Source organism: Nymphaea colorata, chromosome 1, assembly GCF_008831285.2.
Source record: "Nymphaea colorata isolate Beijing-Zhang1983 chromosome 1, ASM883128v2, whole genome shotgun sequence".
NCBI lineage: Eukaryota > Viridiplantae > Streptophyta > Magnoliopsida > Nymphaeales > Nymphaeaceae > Nymphaea > Nymphaea colorata.
Window position 1 is genome coordinate 16,080,396 of NC_045138.2, and position 20,111 is coordinate 16,100,506.

Sequence of the window (20,111 nt, forward strand, 5' to 3'; positions counted from 1 at the left end):
ACCAAATGAGATGATCTTAGATTTGATAGATAATTGAGAAGTGATATACAATTTATTTGGAATAATGCTGGAACTTCAGTAAGCCACAGAGGATCTCGAACTCGTGACCTCCTTCAACTAAAATGTACTTGTTGGCGAGCTCTGTTTTCTGCTACTCGTGTTCAGTTTACATAAGCATACAGCTCGGATGAGAAGTCTCTATGTAAAGGGCACATTTTCCTCTATTGGAATTTATACGAGATCTTGAACTCACATTCGCTATTGTGGTGATCCGTAAAAATCAAAGTAACAATCATTCAGCTAATTGCAGAATAACATTGGCACGGAAATGGTCTTTATGAGCAAGGATTAGCTATCTCCAGTCAGCCCTTCCTGAGGTGGTGCATCTGCATCTACGCCAGAATTTGAGATGGGTTGATCCGTAAACTTCTCTCCATGTAGCGGGGCCTTCTTCGGCCCAGGACCAGCAGAAACTTTAACCATGGCTGGTCTAAGAAGCCGACCTTTAAGCATGAATCCCCGTCTGAACTCTTCAATTATGATACCTTCTGTGTAAACAGAAGACTCTTCCCGCGAGATGGCTTCGTGGAACTTCATGAAGTTTCAAAATGTACAAGCAAAAAGTAGTAATCAGGAACCACCAGTATGACGAGACAAGGAATGAAAGAATTCAGCGTCTCTAGCTACCAAGGGATCATTAACCAACGGCTATAAAAAATGCCACTCCATATAGCTGATATGTAGCAACAAAAACAAAATGAAACAATAAATACTGTAAAACTTACAGAAGGATCGAAAGGCTTGCCAACTGTCTGAACAACCGAAACCTGTAGACTTCTCATAATCTCCACAAACTGCTTGTATATACCTTGATAACTAGTATCGATCTTTTTTTCTCTCTCAGTTTCAGGCTTAATTTGTTGTTTGGCCCTCTCAAAATTATCCACCAAAGGCAGGAGGCTTTCTATGATTTCTCCATGAACATTTGAGGTCAGTGACAGCCGATCCTTCTCCAATCTCTTTCTGAAGTTGTCGAAGTCAGCTTGGATTCGGCGGTACTTACTTTTCGCTGACACTACTTCAACTGATAAATCTTCAACTTTCTTCAGTAGGTCCTTCTTTTCGTTCTCAAAGATGTAAAGGGTTGATTCAATGCCAGAGGCAGCTTCTAAATCTCCACCCATTATAGCCTCCTTGTAGGCTATCAGGAGGTTTCTCAAGGAAGGCCCTGCTTCCTGGTTAACAACTCCGTTACCAGATTCTGTTTCACGTTCTTCATCATCTATCTCCTGCAACAGAGACAACCAAAGCTGATTCAAGAGCGAACAATTTACAGTTTTTGGTCACAGTTACATGCGAAAAAGTTCATTAACATTGAATTGGTTAAACCCTCAAGAACCCATGTGAGTCAACTCCTACTGACTGAAGCAGTGGCATCCTTGATGATTTTGGAATGTTAAAAACCAGTAAGCAGCAAGATGTTGTCATTTTGGTAAATTCTCAGTGATGTCCTTTGTTGGGCAACAAAAACGATTTGTGCTTAGGCAAAGGCCGATAAACCCAACACCAGGCTGATTTGGACAATAGGTGCCCAATAAATCCCAGCGGATACCACCAAACCAAGAGGTAGATGAAATTTCTAATCCCGGAGGCTAGTCAAATGACTCAGCATGTATATGTGAATCTCCAGCAGCAGTAGAGTACCGCTGATTTTAGATAGGCCCAAAGTGTGAAGCAAACATGGCAGTTACCCCAAAAAAAAAAAGGCTGTAGTCGCAGCTCAGGGAGTGAGACCATTTTCACTACAAATGTCTTTTCAATTCCCCAGAGAAATTTCTCTGGCACTCAGATGAGTCCTCGCCCCTGAGTATCATATCCTCTCATTTGAGAGCTTCATCATAGCCCAGAAAAAAGTTCAACCAAAGGATCACGCTACATATACTCTTCGCTCAAGAAACAAAGAAATAGATGACAAGCTTCCAGACTAGAACTAACAGTCACAAGTAGTAAGCATAACTTCCTTGGAATATTACACAAAACATAAGACCATCTTAACCTTTTTCCAACCAAAAAAGAGTCTTAGGCTCTTAGCAATAAGAATTACAAACAGGAACTGGATCCATTATAATTAAAAACATTATTTAGTATGCAGTTTCATACATTTAAGTAACTATTGAGATAAAAATAAGGGATTGCAAAGATCGTCTCAACTAAAAAGACCATATAGAATGTTAAACTATGTCTATTGCCAATACAAATGGTTCAGAAGAAAAGAAGAAACTCTCCTCGATTTTAAGCAACTATGCACTTTCATCATCTCCTCAGAACTGCTGGATGATTTTAGTCCAAACCCTGACCTAGCAGACAAAGCTTTTTTCAGCTTTCAGGCTCAATTCGATCATACTATAGTAAACCACTTTTATAAGTAAGAACTCACTTCTAAGCGATAAAAAGAAAAGTATGCATTGGTCGTTTCAATTAAATCTAGGTAACCAAGTGAAGAATTTTACTTTCTCCAATGGGATTATCAGAATTCCTTTGAACTTGTTAACTGTGAGGCTGCTAGCAGTGAACAGTTATAGTTCTTTCTCAGCTAGACATAAGGTACAGCAGACACTTGAAATTTGATTGGACAATCAACTCAAAGCAGCCGATTAAACATAGAATAAACCCTGTTTACAAACAAAGTTGGCAACTTTCGGTTTTGTTAGGTGTACATTTTAAATTACAGATAGCAACTATTTTGAAATTTCTAGATTCATAGCTTTTCTGGGTGATCAACCAGAAACTTCCTTCATCACTAAATAAATATCACGCTTCTATTGCCCTCCATAAGTATGGTAATTTTCCATGCACAATTTACTACATGGTTAATATACCCAAACTTCACCTAGGTGAACTTCTAGTGTGCATCTGAAAATCAGGACAAAGGACATTTTATAAGCTGAATTGCAGCCCAATATCTATCTCAGTAAGCAATTTCCTCTAACCAACATCAGGCTACTTCAGAAAGCAAGCCAAAAAAACTACGCAAAGAATCTGGCATTTCATGTAAAACCGAGAGGGGAGAACAAAGAGATAGACTGATAGAGAGGGACGAAGAAATAACTGAAACATTGAGACTTCGACTCGAGTAATTAATTCAGAGAGAAAATTAAGAGGCGTATAAGCAAATGAACGAGGGGTGTAGTACCTGGGCCGCAACTCCCGCTGCGAAAATAGTGGGACGACGCGGCCGCGTGGTGCGCCGGCAGAGACGGCGAGATCGAGCGACGGAACGCAGCGGGAGAGACAATGAACATGGAGAAGAGCGGAGGAAGACAAGCGACGGAGGTGGAGGAGGAACCGAGAAGCGAGGGTTGAGGTGCCCATTCGCAACCAGAGCCATGGCGCCGACCACCGCCGAAACCCACTTAGCTCCCACTGATCTGCTTCAGATAGCAGAAGCTCCCCACCTCGTCCCCCCGAGAAGAAAGACGCTGACGCTGGCCTCTGCTACCGCCAATGACGGCTCTACCTAACTGCGCCTACCGCCGCCTCCCGGTGTCGATACTTCCTCCGGCTGCCGCGATAAAAAGGATGCTCGAATGTTCCACGCATTCGGGCTGGGGAAAGGCTACCGCAAGCTTCTGCTATCGCATCGCGCGCTTTAATGAATCGCCTTCTCAGATTGATTTGCGATCCCTGCCGTTCATTTTCGCGATAAACGGTTAATATCTCAAATTCTTAATGTCCTGGGAGCGGTCTTTATTCTCATATGAACCGCCAACAATCAAGTGATTGGACGAAATAGTTAACGAAATTTTGACGTCAAGAAAATTGAATTCGGAAAAAGATGGGTTTTCTTATTTCTGATAGATATCTAATTTGAATGTTTGAATTCGATATGATCTTTTATTTTATATATTCAATTTTGAATCTGATTCTAAATCAAATTAACCAACACTTAGAATGTTGGATATTAACTGTTATACCCAACATTCTAAATGTGATCCATCGAAGCTCATGATCTTTCAATATATCTTTTATTATAAGCACATTTCAAATACATCCGTAGAATTGGATTGATAAACACAACTTCAATAAATAAAACCAGTTGACTAACACCGTAAACAACATGTTTCTAGAAGTAGTATATGTCCAGATACACCACAGCATTAGAGTCTTGATTTTCATTCGATAAAAGCCCTTAAGTCCTCCTCACGATGCAATTGCCAATATACATCTAATGCGATTGGTTTGACAAATTTCCAAATGACAAAAAAAAGTATAGCAGCTTTTTGCAAATTCTTGCTAGAGAAGACTTTCTTGATAAGAAAACCTATAACTTAAGGACCATATTTGAAAATTTTCAAATCAAGGTGGTGGGCATGGATGGAGGAGAGGCGATCTGCCGCATGTCGTGGACGCCGAAAAATTTAAACGGCAACCGTTGGAGAGAGAGCGAGAGACGACGGCTCTTGGTATCTTCTTATATATTTAAAAAAGACCAACAGATTCTGCTCATGCATCAGCAAGAAGAAGAACCAGAAGATTTGTCGAAGGAGAAGAAGGAAATAGTGGGCCGTGGCTGGAGTAAGAGCAGGAGCAACCATGTTGAGTATCGTGCGTGTACTTCGTTTTCAGCCACCCATGGCCGGGCTTGAGCTTACTCCTAAAATCGTCTTACGTCGAGCAGACGGTAACACAACCAGTGAAGATTTCCCTGAATCGAACCTGCTTGATGGTTGTTTCATCGCATACAAGTGGTTGGTTGTCGTCAAGTTTGAACCTCCGTTTTGTTCTCATAATTCCTCAATTGTTCTTTCCTTCTTCTTCTATTGCATCATCGTCCTTTTCTTTTATTTTCTCGTTCTGGTTGTTCGTTTTATTTGTCTCCTTTTGATTGTTCTTTCTCTGTGATACTTACAACTGGCAGTTATGAGTAATGATATTACATATTTCTTATTGCTGATCTCTCAGGTCTCGTGTATATACCGGTAAGACGGATCCTGTATGTTACGTACATCCATTCATGCAATCGACTGTTCAGTGTATAGAATGTTCTGACAACCCAAAAATAGCAGACGTATGCAGCTTCCACTGTAATAACGACTGTTACCAAGATGCATGGGAGTTTCATCTTAGCGTACATGACAAAGCAGCTTCTAGTGTTAAGGAAGACGACATATTTGCAAAAATCGCTGCATCTTCTGCTTCACCTTCAACATCAGCCGGTGGGCAGAGCTCCAGAACTGTTGGAGAAGGAAGCGGTGTCGAACTGACGTTGGAAGTGGGCCGGTCAAAAACATATGCACCGACGGATCACGACGTCGGCCATGGCCTGAAGTTTGAATGTGTGGTGGTCGATGCGAGCACCAGAACGCCGGCGTCGGAAGCGACGACAGTGTGGACGTCAACTGTTACACCTGCACCATGCCCTAGGCAACGGCTAATGTTTCTATTACACGAGGCGACATGGCCCTCGAGTTCAGGCGGTCCAAGTGCACCAAAAGGAACCTTCACTGTTCTCTCCTACAACATTCTGTCAGATGGTCGCGCGAAAGGTGGGAGATACAACTACTGCCCACCTTGGGCTCTTTCATGGTCATATCGGAGGCAGAATCTGTTAAGAGAAATTACTGGCTATCGTGCTGATGTTATCTGTCTTCAACAGGTATAATATTCTGAAAGAAATTGTGATCTCAGTCTCGTTATGACTTTCTGGAGTCAGCTAAAATGTTTCATCTACTGCTCTTTTTTGAGTGAAAATTTACCCTTCTGTGTGTATCAAACAATTATACGCAATAGTTTGAAACGAGTATGAAAAAATTGAGAAACAAAAACTGATTCCATTCTTTCAGCTATTTCTTTGAGGAACAACGACATAACGGTTGAATTCCGCAAACAGTTGCTGAGTTTTCATGTAAAATATCAACCAGAAACATTTATAGTTCTTGGGGACCATTTTGTTCATCTATCAGTATCGGAATCATTTGATCTTGGCTTAAATGCTAAATAAAACCGGTAATCTTAATCCCTGGACTGATTGAGCCATATATCACAGAGTGGTAGGCGCAAGTGTTCTCAGTTTGGATAATGACAGTTCTTCTTCTTTCAAGCTAGTGCATCAGTTCTTTCTTGTCTTCTTTCAAGCTACCAATCTGAATTCTGAAATAAGTAGTTGCGTTTCCCCACTTAAATATTTGTACCAAGACAGAATGTTAGACTCTAATTCGAACAGAGATGTTTCTTTTATAAGATATGCCTTTCTTTATTATTATTATTATTTTGCTTGTTACATTTTCCGAATTTTATGTGTTTCAGGTACAGAGTAACCATTTTGAGAATTTCTTTGCTCCTGAACTTCAAAAGCATGGCTACAAAGCCCTCTATATGGCAAATCGGACAGAAGAGGTTAGAAATGCCTTTGCCGCTGAAACTGGCGATTCTTGCCCTGTTGAGGGTTGTGCGACATTTTTCTACAAGAAACGGATTTCATTGGTGAAAGCGTATGAGGCATGTGGTTTATTTATATGAGTATGTTGTTTTCCCAACGCGCTGCAAATTTTTTTTCTCATTCACTTTTTCTGCAGGTTGAGTTACATAACGCAGCACCATCTTTCGCTGATATTCTGGTTTCAGATGATCAAAAGGAGTCTCTCCTCTCTCTATTGCCTAAGGTGCTTTATTGCTAGAGGCACTTGCAGAACATGCTTCGTCTTGGGTGGCATCTTTTTATTGGGATTTTTTATAGGCATTCTTTTCATTGTTTCCAGGGCAACGCCGCACTTTTTGTGGTTTTAAAGACAAACTTTAGTGGCCCGTTAATGGACGTTCCTGGCCAAGAACAAGTATTTTGTGTGGTGAGAGTTCAATATGCCATTTGGATCTTAAAGTTTTTTTCTGCTCTTCTTCTAACTGCTTAGAAATTTGGCATTCCTATAAATGTCCTTGTGAGTTCCTTCTCAATACATTATATCATGTTCTATGGGCCACGGTTCATCTGTCTGTAGCTGTATTTGACACCCATCACACGCTTCAAACTCGTCCCTCCCTCCTTCTGCGTCCCCACCAGTGACCAGTCTTCTCCCCCCACACAGCAACGCTGCCCACTTCACTACTCTGAAGGAGCGAACACCAACCGGAACTCATCTAAGTGAAGCCGTTCTGATTTCCCGCGCCGCTGGTTAGAGACAGCGATGGCGAAACCTGTGAGTGGCAGTGCCGAAGCGGAAGTGGGGCAGGTGGATGTCCGAGATCCGGCTCCCCAACAGCCAGGAGGGCATCTGGCTCGGGTCCTACGACACGCCGGAGAAGGCCACCGCCCTTACGATGCGGCCGTGTTCTGCCTCCGGGGCCGCAACGCCAGCCTCGTCAATCAGCCCTGCCCATATCCAAGCCTCCGCTGCCCAACTCGCGCATTCGGCGGGCCATGGTACGACGACGCGAGGGAGAACCCGTCGGCGTAGGATTCGTCTCAGGTATCCGACGTGGCCGCAGCGGCGGCTGCCGAGTGCGGCATGGGGAGCTCTAGCGCGGGCACTGATTTGAATCGAAACCTGTCTTTCTTTTTTCTTTTTCTTTTTTTTTTTTGGTTCGTTTTGGTTCTCCACTGTCGCACATAGATTCTCGTTAGGGTTCCCGTATAGAACAAGGTTGGTGTATTTGAGCGTTGCCTATATTTCTGGTACATTAATTTGAAAGTGTACTGCTATACGTTAAGTTGCTGTTAGTGCGTGCCTGAGCTAATATCCACTTGCAACACATGACTGCCTACACTTATGGTTGCAGGCAAACGCGTATTCAACTACCGATTATGAGCTAAAGATTGTTCAACTATTCGAGGTCGAGTTCTTTTCTTTTAACTTTTTTCCTCCTTGTGTGCACAGTTGCTTATTACATCAAGTGAACCCCTTTAGGTGCCTTAACCGTGCAGATATACGCAATTGTACAAGAGCTAGAAAAACTTGCAACGACTGAAAATATCCCAAGTCTGCTTTGTGGAGGTTTCAACTTCATTCCTCGAAGGTACTTCACTTGCTTAGAGATCAATTTTGCTGCTTTTTTTTTTTTTTAGTACTTCACATTCATCTATTCTAAAGTCAGCACCATATGTTTCTTTCCTTTCTGGGGCAAATTTAACAGTGCCCCACATGAATATTTAGTGACGCGGAACATTGATCCGGTGCGTCGACAGTTCTCTGAGGACCCTTTTATACGACCTCATATTGCAAAACGTGGTCTAACTCATCAGCTTCCACTGGTAATTGATCTTTCTTAAGCACTACATCTTCAAACACAAATCACATTCCTATTGTGAGTGACAACTTGTTGCAGGTCAGTGCATACTCATCATTTGCCACAATGGAGGGAGGTGGTCCATATTTTGAGGAACAAAGAAGAAGAATGAACCTACGAAGAAATGAACCGCGATTCACAAATCGCAGAGCAAACTTCTCTGGCACTCTTGATTATATCTTCTACACAGGTAAGCTCTCAAACTCATGGTCATTATTTTGTGCATGCAGTCCTGCTTTTTGTTAAGTGACTCTGTTTCCCACCTTCTTTCTTACCTACTCCTTACGAGACTAAGGAACTCTTGGTTTTCTGGTTCGTAAAATGTGATGTCTTGATTTTGTTTTCACTGCAGCGGACTCAGTGAGAGTAGAGTCGTTATTGGAACTTATAGACGAAAAAGAATTAGAAGGGACCACAGGCTTGCCATCCCTCAGGTTGTCTTCAGATCACATAGCTCTCTTAGCTGGATTCCAATGTATGTCAAAAGTGCATCATTAAGAGAATCTGTCAATTGTCTGGCTCAAGCAATACATTGATCAATCTCATAGTATTCCAATATTTTCTCGTTTCATATGCTGGGCAAGAATATGAAGGCAAAAAAAAAAGACAAGAATAACTACAAATTCCTAGTGCGAAATTCTTTACTGAATCAATTTTGGAGTGTGTATCTGCTGTAAAATTCTATGCAGCGAACACAGAATGACTTTTTTTTCTCTCCTCGTGAGTGATGTATATCACTGTGAATATTGAACTCCATTCATTTCAAAAGAGGGAGTAAAGGACCTGTTGTAGCAACATTATGTGTTGAACTGAAACTTGGAAGCTGATATACGGGAATGCCATAGAATGTGCTCATTTGAAGTTTTAATGCTGTGAAATGTGCTGTTATTGTCGTTCATTAATCATTTCCTGGTCTTTTGATGTTTAAATTCATCAAACAACATGATTGACTCTATAAACAACTGGATGACCCTGCCTGCAGTGTCTGTAGTCACTGTGTGTTAGATGCCGCCCTACAGTATGTAACATCACTGTGTTAGGAAGTCAAGAATTGGCTCTCACTGTGTGCAGTGTGCTCATGTTAGATCAAAAGATTGCTATGTGGGAATTAGCGGCTCATGAACAATCGTTATAAACATTTACATGGCCATCGATGCAAATGTTCTAAAATGATTTTCTTTATCGCTTCTCTCTTTTTTAGAGATTATTACACGTAGTCTTGACTAGTCATTTTCTGCTGGTTTTGGCAGAGATACACCACCTATCTTCTTTGCTCTTATTACACAAATATGATTTATTTGAACAATTACAATATTTGCTAAATTGATTATTTTTCTTGTGTACCTGGTTTGCATGAAGATACTCGCTAACATATATTAAAGAACATATCAAGAGGAGCATGGTCTACTGTTCCCCTACTGCACTTACTGTATCTGGGGGAAAAAGCTCCTCTCATGAACAAATATAAGTGTTGCTTTATTTAATTCGATTATTATTTATTTTTAGTTTAAAGATGAAAAATGAAAAATATTGAGGCAGTTCGGAGAGAGTGTCCTGTATTTAAGTTATTGGCAGTGTAGGCTTTATTTTTCTTTTCAGACACTGCCAAATTGGAAATGCAACGTCTTTTTAAGATTATCCTAAAAATGTTTATGGGGTGTTTGGATGACAATTTAAAACCAGATTTTGAGACCCAAAACCTGATTTTTCCCTAAAACACCATTTCAAGAGTGTTTGGATCACATTAAAACTGGGTTTTGCCAAAACCTTCTTCCCCCTAGGTTTTTTAGGTAAAATTAATTTTGCCCACTAAACCAAGTTTTTCACTTGTCATCCAAAGAATCAAACCAAGTTTACAAAACTGAGTTTTTAATAAGGTTTTCAAAAACTTGGTTTTCACAAAATCAAGTTTTTTAAGGGTGCCATCCAGAAAACTTGGTTTTCACAAAACTTACTTTTGAAGAAACAGAAACCTTAAAGAAGAACAAAAAAACAGCAGCACAAACGGGTCGAACACCAAAATATTTGTGAACGGGTTGGAATCGGATCCAATACATCAAACATAGTCTAAACCCACGTCCAAGAGTCGAGCTCCCCAGATACAAAACTTCTTAAATCGAAAGTAATATGATTATATGAACAAAATTCTCATCTACGCGCTAGTTTCGTGATTCCAATAAACCTCATAATACATTATATCACAAAATTTATACTTTAACAACGGATAGGAAACCATGTTCCCACAGTTTAAATCCGAAAGATATTTTGTTCATGTATAGCGGCGTTTTTTTTTTAAATCTATATCACTTTTGCCCTTACAAAAGGAGTTTTTCGTTTCAAAAGGGTATTTTAGTCATTTAATATCAAACTAAAACCGATGGGAAACCATGAACCCACAGTTTAAATCCGAAAGATATTTTGTTCATGTATAGCGGCGCTTTTTTTAAATCTATATCACTTTTGCCCTTATAAAAAGGAGTTTTTGGTTTACTCAAAAGAGCATTTTAGTCATTTAATATCTAACTAACAATCGATGGGAAGCCATGTTCCCACAGTTTAAATCCAAAAGATATTTTGTTCATGTATAGCGGCGCTTTTTTTTAAGTCTATGTCACTTTTGCCCTTATAAAAAGGAGTTTTTGGTTTACTCAAAAGGGTATTTTAGTCATTTAATATCTAAGACAGAGTTATCCATAACACATATTAATATGCATGAAAATTAAAAAGAATATTTACAAGGCACCAATTGAACGTGCTTAAATAGGCGCCAAATTCAAAGGACGACATCTGGAAAAAGTAATATTAATATTATAAAAAAAAGAAGGCGCGAACGTCAAGAACTTTAAGAGGACGGTTAATTAGTTAAGCGAAGGGTTGAATTCAAGAAACATGAAGCCAGTTTGATGGCTTATAGGTGAAACGTTGGGGCTGTAAATGAAAGTTTTTCCTAAGCAGAGGGAGGAAAAATCGAGCGCTCCGTTTTGATTGGCTCTCCCGTGTCCTCCTCCGCTCTTTCTTCTTTTTCTTCTGTTTTCTTTCAGGTATACACAGTATCCCGCGGGCGCGTCTGGTGTAAATGCTGCTTCCCCACCATTTCGATTGAGGGAGAGAGAGGGCAGAAAGAAAGATGAGCGTTGATCTCGCGTTTTCCGACCCCAAGGGGAATATCGATTCTCAGATTTCGCAGCTCATGCAGTGCAAGCCTCTCTCCGAGCCAGAGGTTTCGCTTCTTTCTCTCTCTTTTTTCTGGATTTCGTTATCCCTCCCTTTCTTCTCTTGCCTTAGATCGTTTTCTTTCTTTTTGACTCTCTCGGAGTGTCCTCTTTTTGTTTCTTGGCAATGCTAATCCGCAAGAAGGGAAAGAGGGAAACGCCTTGCTTTCTCGTACGCATTTTTCTGCACGACGTTTCGGCGTCTTCAATGGATCCAGGGCGAGGAATCTTGCCTTCGTCTCTGTTTCCATGCACGACATTTCCCCAATGGACGACATTCCGACCTGTGCTCCCCCTTGACCTGTTGAGGAAATGCTTGATTCTTCTTCACCTTCGGAATTTTCAAATCTCTCCCTGCCAAATAATGGGTAGCGCAACTGGTTGAGCCGGGTGGCTTGTAATGGGCACGTTCCCCGTTCGATTCTCAGGGATCCTGCTATCTGATGACATTGAGAGATGTTGGCATTGGGTGGATTCCCAGGGATCCTGCTATCTGATGACATTGAGAGATGTTGGCATTGGGTGGATTCCCAGGGGCACTGCTGTCTGATGGCTTTGAGAGATGTTGGTATTGGGTAGGTTCCCAGGGGCACTGCTATTCGATGGCATTGAGAGATGTTAATATTAGGTCGATTGGCAATAATGTGGCATACGAGACGGGGTGTGAGCGTCCCTCTTCCTCCTTTTCTTTCCTCTCTCTTTTCTCTTGTACATGCTTTTTTTCTTTTTCGGTAGGCGCAAGATATGTACATTCGATGGAAGGCTCGAGTCAGATGCTACACATTATGTCCTAGATTGTCTTTCCATTCTTGTCCTACAACTGTAGTGCCATGTCAAAGCCATTTCTCTGATATAATTCCGTGCCTTTTTCTCTTTCCTGCCTTTTCTAACAATTTGTTATATTCTCGTTCTAATGGAAAACACGATTTTATAATTTAATTTAGTTGATGAATCAATAATTGATGATTATTTTCTAAAATGCAGATAAGAACGTTATGTGGAAAAGCTAAGGAGATCTTGATGGAAGAAAACAATGTCCAGGTGTGGAAGTGCTTACGCTTATTGAAACTATTTCTCTACTTGGATGTATATCTATTTTCGAAAGGTGAATTATTCATTAAGAAAGATAAAAAATCTATCAAATATATCAATGTTGCTCTTGTTTCTTGAGTTATGCCATGCATGCTTTGCAGTAATTCTTTATGTGATTATTTTTCTTTTGTCTGTCCAATACAGCCTGTGAAAAGCCCTGTGACTATTTGTGGTGATATCCATGGACAGTTTCATGATCTTGTAGAGCTCTTCCGGATCGGAGGAAAGGTACTTCATATCATCTGGCATCTTTAATCTTGAATTCTGCGTATGAACTAAAAATCTAAACATAGAGCTAATGCAATATATTCAAGGCAGTTGGTAATATCAGTCTGTAATTGATGAATTTGTTGAATCCCATGCCATGATATTGAGCAGTGTCGTACATAATGGTGCATGTTATGAATTGATGTTTTAAAACTTTCAGTTCAACTGATGTATCGTGGCTGCAAAATTGATGATTTTAGTTTGTCATGTTATGAATGACACATTTTTTTTTCTTAATCATTTTCCATTTCCAGATTTTGTGTTTTTTTAATTAAAAATTCTATATTCTTTTAATATTACTTTACGTATCTAATATTGGCACGGCTGATGCATGTCAGTTTATGCTGTTGATAACATTTATCTTGTTTGCTGAAAGATCATAATCGTTGTTCTCCTGAAATTTTCTTGTTGGAGGGGGGAAAAAAAAAGAAGCCCTAAAATGTCTTCTGACTTCATAGGTCTTTCCTCTGATATAACTGTCCATATGTCACTGTGAGCTTCACATAGAGATAAGGAACCATTACGTTCTCCGACTTAACATGTCCTTTTTCTTATATATGTGGCATTCAACATTTGTTTGTATTACTTCTCCTTCCTCATGAGATGTTTTTTTTTCCCTTCATTGCCTTGAGCAATAGTGCAATAAAATTTATCTACATCTACAAGAGCAACAACATCTAGAATTTAAGGCAAGATTCAATACTAGTTGCTGAGGTTTTGCATGCATTTGTAAGAGTATTAATACATTAGCTCCAGATAAAAGCCTTGGGTGTTATACATCACATTCTACTCAGCATGGGCATGACGGAGTAGCTTAGGCACAAATTGCTGTTTTCGGTGCTTTGCTATCTGAGAATATATTAGAGGCAATTGTAAACAATTTGCTGACTTTTTCATGTCATTCTAATGTGCATGTTCTTTTGGGACTTTATATTTGTATGTATGCTGCTGTTAGCTGTATTAGTGCTTCATACACTTTCGAGCATTTTTTTGTTTTTCAATTCGTATGGCTTCTCCTTTTTGATCAATTCCATCTCTCCAGTGGCAGCATACTTCATAGTTGTTTAGAGTCTATGATGCCTGCCTTTTGGATCTTTAAAAGCTATGTCTATGCCGTTCATGGAGAATTGCCTGAATTTCTTCTTCACTATAAAATCAAATGTTCATATGTAGTGCCCAGATACCAATTACTTGTTCATGGGTGACTATGTTGATCGTGGATACTACTCTGTTGAAACTGTAACGGTAAGTAATGCTCCTTTGAAGCTGTTCCCTGTTCCCTGTTTTTTTTTTGTTTTTTGTTTTTTTCAGTAATGCCTGAGGTAGATGAGAAGTTCATTGTCATTTTATTTTCTGGGTTGATATAATGCCAAAGATGTACTTAGCATCCAATTCTGAATGGCTGCTCTGAACTCTTATCTGAATGGATGTATATATGTGGTACGCCAATATAATGATGGGTTCCATGGAAGAAGAAGACTGTGTTTCTGTTCGTACATACCTAGTCAACAGTTTCACTGAGCATGTTTACAGTTTATCTCTTGCCTTTACCGAGTATGATCCTTGTAATTTTAGTTTACAAAGCTGGCAATATTAGGAAATGCAAATTGGATGCAACTGATGTCATGCTTCTCTTTTCTATCCTTTCAAACTCGAAACAACACAGGTGATTTTATTCAAGGACTCAGTTGAATGCCTGATGTTCTACAAATCTTGCAGGCCCCTTTTGTGACTTTTTATCCTTCTTTTTGCATTTAAACGATGCAAACAAAAAAGTTGATGCAGTGGGAATAGTCACAACCCACAAGAAAGTTGAGGCATTAGACATCACTTATTTTAATTTTGAACAATTTCTATGAGAATTTTCCTTTTCTTTTTTCTGAAGGTCATCTTTGATGTACCATGTTGTGGAGCTGGTTCTTATCTTTAAGTGAAAAATTGTTTTTGTATTATAATGTCCCTTCCTTGTAGGTTCCAAATTCACAATCTTTATTGCATGGTTGCAGTATCTTGTGAGCAGTTTGTGATCTGTAAGTTCAAAACTGTTTTGGTACTTCAAGATGCCTTGATCAGTTTCTCTAAGACTGAAGCTCACTTGCATGTCTGTGTACTTTCCTAGTGCTTCTACAGTCTCCATTATGTGCATGATTCTTCTTTCCATGAGAAATTGTGTCTGGTGGTTTCTATATTTTCAACTTGTCAGTGCCTTGGAGATGTTATTTGATGGTTGTGTTACATTTATGCAGCTTTTAGTTGCCCTTAAGATTCGTTATCCTCAACGCATCACCATCCTTAGAGGAAATCATGAAAGCCGTCAGGTGTGCATTAAAAAGCTATTCCTTGTTATATTGAGTTGTATAGTTGTTATAGGATAGGATCCACACACCTGGTCCAGCTCAGTTTTAGTCAGTGAAGTAAGCTAGATTTGGTTGAATTTTTCCTTGAAACTGCTACCACTTGTTTTCTATATTAAAGTGTAATAATTGCAGTTTGCATATATGGCTACTCTGTAATTTTCTTTTGGTGATTTCTTCTAAATTATGGTTTTGCCTCTTTGCAGATAACTCAAGTTTATGGTTTTTATGATGAATGCCTGCGAAAGTGAGTTTTTGTTTCTGTTTATTTATTTTCGTAGATCATAATAGCATATACAGCTGCATTACTGTTTACCTGATTACTCAATTCTTTTTAATACTTTTGACATATAATCCTTGTCCAGTATCACACTAGTAATTCTCTCAGTTACTGGTTTATTGCTTATTGTTCTTTTCTTGTAGTTGAGTTAACAATGTTATGTAAGTGCTTATTTCATTAATGCTCTGAAAAGTCAAGTTTTGGTAACTATTTTGTTTTATCTTTTTTGTTGATATCTCTATGGCTTTTAGAATCCTCTAAGGAGTTGAATCAGTTTTTGCATAGGAGTCATGTACATAAAATACAATTATGCCTCTTGAGCAAGACTATGATGTTGGATTCTTTTAATGTAATTTTCTTGTGAAGCATCTCTTTCAAAATAGATGTACCTTTTTCAGTCTCAGGGTCTGATTCACATACATCTGCTTCAGAAAACTATGGTCCTTAAAAACATGAAGAATGCAAATATGGAGTAGCATTTGACTGAATATGGGATGGGTAAAAGCAATGGTGCCATTCCAAGGCCTATGGACAATAACTGCTGTTCAGTGAAGGCGAGAAATGAACGGAGTTCAACATCCTCGTGTACTTTGGAGTTTGGAAGCAAAACGTGTTTATGCTACAGTGGGAAGGGGAACATTATTTGAAGTTCATGATAAATCAAAATTTTCCCTTCACCTCATACTTTAACCTTATCAGTTTTTTACCAAGCCTGTGTGCTTGACAACCTGATGACTATTCTTCAAGAGTCTGCCAATATGTAATTCATGAATTTATTTGTATGAATTGGTTTATCTACCTATAATGATATGCTCTGATTGCTCTGCTTGATGCCCTGGCAATGCTTTTGGCACCCTTGAATTGCTAATCAGCTTTAGGCTGTTCTCACAATGTTATTTCAAATCATTGATTGTTGGGCCTTTTTTGGGGATGTTGGCTTTATATTCATGCGTCTGCTTTGTTTGGTCCAAAAATATCATAACTTGTCCATATGGAATAGTTGAAACCAAGTGTGCCTTTATGGAATAGGATCTGGACGGGCACAGTTTCTTGTTAGTCCTAGAAAGGGATGTCTCGATCATGGATTGATTTTGGGTGGTAAACCGTGAGTTTTTGGTTCAACAAGAAGTTGAAGCAGTTTTATCTTAGGATTTACAGTTGTATTAGGCCAAAGTCTTTGTCCAAACCTGAAAAGAAAGAAATTATTAATTGCCTTGTCAGGTTTTGCCAAATTGCTAGCTACTTTGGGTCCAGTGTAATTCAGAACAGAAGTTTCAATGGTTGAAATAAATAAAGGATTGAATCTACCCAATAATTGAATTTTTCTTGTTAAAAAGGTACAATATATCATTTTACTCATTTACTTCTCCCATGCCAGGTAAGTAGATAATTTGACATTCCTTGTTTGAAAGAATTCAAACTCGTTTAACCTGACAAAGCTTTTGGATCTGGAATGAAAAAATTCAACCTCAATTAACATGACAAAACTGGAAGTTGGGTATACTAGAGGTGCACATTAGTTAAAAATAACATATCGTGATATCTGACCCTTACCTTGTTGTTTAAAATAGTCAATTAATCAGCCTAATTGTTGGTCTGTTGACTAATCCTTGACCTACAAATCTATATGTATGTTCTTCTTATAGGTATTGATGTTTCTGTAGTCTGTACTTATTTCCATATAAATATATGTTTATTTATTGATAGTCAATCTGCTTGGACCGAGTAGGACGGACTAGTCTCGATTGGTCTTTTTAGTGTCCTGGAACAACCCCTGTCCAATATCTGGTTTGAAAAAACTAGTTTAATAATTAAATATTTACAAGTTGTCAATTTGAACTGAAATCTTATTGTCCAGGATTATTTCATGTGTGTGGATTTTATTTACCATAATTATGTTGAAACTCATTTCCGTTATATTTGTTAATTCTCGCAGGTATGGGAGTGCAGCTGTCTGGAAGATGTTCACTGACCTGTTTGACTATTTTCCATTAACAGCCTTGGTGAGTTTCGTGGTAGCCTTGATTTTGGTGTATGGCAGTATGGGACAGTACACTTCTTTGCTTGTTTAGACAAATGAATTCTTGAAGTTAATTTTTTTGAGAAGATCATTGTCTTATTGCAACATTATCTAGAATCGAAAGTGCAGGGTCATTTTTAGTATGCTTTTGAATGCTTTGTAATATGATTTTAATAAAAAAATTGAGCTATAAACGTTTCTTTATAGTTTTTGTTGGTAGTTGAATGCAGTGTGTTATTGAGGATGTTGTAGATAGAGTACACTGGCAGTTTAGAAAGATTTGGCCCACCCATGAAATTTGTAAAAAAAGAAAGTGAAAATGGGGCATAGTCATGCCTGGAGGCATGTTATGGTCTGCCACTGATGCTTGTTCCAGTAATACTATCCTCATTTATTTGTATAAGTTTCTTCATTGACCGCGGCTAATTCCTTTTGTAAATTCAATAAATTAGGAACCTGCATCAATTTTATGAAGGGAAGCTTTTGTTTGTGTTTAATCATTCACATGTGGAGCTGCTCTTTCACATGGTTCCATGGAGACATTCAAATGACTTATGGGAGCAGTTAGTGTTATTCTAAATTTCTGATTATTCTTTGTGCAATTTTTGTAACTGTTTCTCAATTGTATTTGTTCACTTGGTAGGTGGAGTCCGAGATATTTTGTCTCCATGGTGGTCTATCGCCATCTATTGAAACTCTGGACAGCATTCGAAATTTTGACCGTGTGCAAGAAGTGCCTCATGAAGGACCCATGTGTGATATTTTGTGGTCTGACCCCGATGATCGATGTGGTTGGGGTATGTCACCACGTGGTGCTGGATATACCTTTGGCCAGGTGTTTCTTCACCTATTCTTTTGCCTGATAACCATTTTTGTTTCCCAAATACATTTTGTTCTAACACGATATAGATTGTTAGCACAGGATGTATCTGAGCAGTTCAACCGCACCAATAATTTGAAGCTCATAGCGAGAGCTCACCAACTTGTCATGGACGGTTTCAGTTGGGGACATGTAATTCTCTTTGTGTGCCTGCTATCTTTTTAATATATTGGCAGGGTTTTGTGGCTGCGGGTGGTTAGTTGCACTTATTTTCTATTTCAGGAGAAAAAAGTGGTCACAATTTTTAGTGCACCTAATTATTGTTACCGATGTGGGAATATGGCATCCATTTTGGAAGTCGATGATTGCAAAGGGCACACATTCATTCAGGTATTATATTTGTTTTTTGTGCATGTGTGCCTGCATGATTGTGTTTTTGTGTGCATGCTTGCATCTCTGCATTTGGACATTTTGAGATGGTCTTTGCTGCTGCAGTTTGAACCAGCTCCACGGCGGGGGGAGCCTGATGTGACTCGGAGAACACCAGATTACTTTTTATGATGAAGCTGTCCTGCTGCTTGCTGGCCTTTCTGGCCCAAACTTTGAATATGCACTTCTGGCTGAGGAGGAAAATCAACAGCATCATGGAGCTTAAAATTGGGTTTGATTTATTTTCTCAAGCTTATTACATGCTGGGGCCACAACTCACAAGAAGGAATTATTTAAGGTTGAATTTGTGATGGGTTCTCTAAGATTGGGCTTTGAGATGTACAGACACTCTCGAGGCAGGATGGGTTAGGAGGGTGAATCGGGAGTCACTGTAGCATGTCATTTCTGGAAAGACGTGCCTTTTTTGAAGTCTGCAGAGGAAGCTCTCTTTTTTTTTTTATTATTTTTGCTTGCCAGGAACTAAACAAATGTTCTCTGTTTGAGTGTACCATCGATCCAGTATTCGTTGACTATATTATTTGATTCCATTGTTTTTTGGCCAAGCACTGGCTTCTGTTATATAACATATCTTATTTGATCCAATTCATTCCAGTTAGACCAGCTATTGGAGCGGGCATGATTCTTGTCTAATTTCAGGTGCCACAGACACCACCTTCACTTGTATGAGCGGTCATTATAGCAGCTGAAGCAATCTAAATTGCTCCACAGCAAGGAACACGAAGGGAACGTTCTGGTTTGTCATTCTTAGATACCTTTGAAGGAATCTTCAATGTGATTATGCGGCTAGCAGTTTGAAGTTTGTTCTATTCCGTACCTCACGGTGCAGCAAGCTATACTAGGAATTCGTAAGAATGCTTTGTTCTCCGTTCACTGACTTTAATGTAGATATATTGTTGAAATTCCGGCATATATATCCTGCTCGAGTCGGAATTTGTCCAACTTGGCGGAGGAGCCAATGAAGGTTGCAACTCACTCATAAATTCCCAGTGAAACGCACACATCGAAAGCACATCTGCTATGATCTTGAGGTTCACTCTAAAGACAAGGATGGATCTGTGACCAGGATGATGACGTATCGGAGCCATCCTTTAAATTTTTATGCAACTTATTATAAATTTATCTAGGGATAGCTTTCTTTCATAAGGGTCTTTTTCCGTTTCTATTTGTTCTTTTCCATTTTACCATTATTTTCCGTCACCTCAACCTTCACCTCTATAATTCACTACTACTTGCTCTAATCCATTTCACCACAATTACCCATCATTCCCACCACCGTAGCCATCAGTCACTACTTCATCATACTTATATCGATACTTTCATCGTTGCTACCGTCATT

General features: G+C 39.2%; 3 protein-coding genes across 4 annotated transcripts; 2 read left to right on the forward strand and 1 right to left on the reverse strand.

The window, feature by feature from the left end:
• Window positions 1-21: 21 nt before the first annotated feature.
• On the reverse strand, window positions 22-3,641 carry LOC116245845 (uncharacterized). The gene is made up of 3 exons (XM_031617461.2): window positions 3,194-3,641; window positions 786-1,289; window positions 22-591 (listed from the first exon to the last, which is right to left on the reverse strand). The coding sequence occupies exons 1-3, from the start codon at window positions 3,386-3,388 to the stop codon at window positions 349-351; spliced, it is 942 nt and encodes a 313-aa protein (XP_031473321.1). The 5' UTR covers window positions 3,389-3,641; the 3' UTR covers window positions 22-348.
• A 1,373-nt stretch (window positions 3,642-5,014) lies between these two features.
• LOC116259816 (carbon catabolite repressor protein 4 homolog 2-like) lies at window positions 5,015-6,519 on the forward strand. The gene is made up of 2 exons (XM_031637785.2): window positions 5,015-5,656; window positions 6,307-6,519. Exons 1-2 carry the CDS (start codon window positions 5,015-5,017, stop codon window positions 6,517-6,519), a joined length of 855 nt encoding a protein of 284 aa, XP_031493645.2.
• A 4,703-nt stretch (window positions 6,520-11,222) lies between these two features.
• On the forward strand, window positions 11,223-19,379 carry LOC116268130 (serine/threonine-protein phosphatase PP2A-2 catalytic subunit-like). Of its 2 annotated transcripts, XM_031649936.2 has the most exons (11): window positions 11,224-11,500; window positions 12,477-12,533; window positions 12,729-12,812; window positions 14,025-14,096; window positions 15,098-15,169; window positions 15,412-15,452; window positions 17,422-17,488; window positions 18,149-18,340; window positions 18,428-18,517; window positions 18,608-18,715; window positions 18,821-19,379. In XM_031649936.2, exons 1-11 carry the CDS (start codon window positions 11,408-11,410, stop codon window positions 18,884-18,886), a joined length of 942 nt encoding a protein of 313 aa, XP_031505796.1. In that variant the 5' UTR covers window positions 11,224-11,407; the 3' UTR covers window positions 18,887-19,379. The 2 variants fall into 2 exon arrangements, with proteins under 2 accessions (XP_031505791.1, XP_031505796.1); XM_031649931.2 differs by having other exon boundaries at window positions 11,223-11,500; window positions 18,149-18,517.
• Window positions 19,380-20,111: the final 732 nt, after the last annotated feature.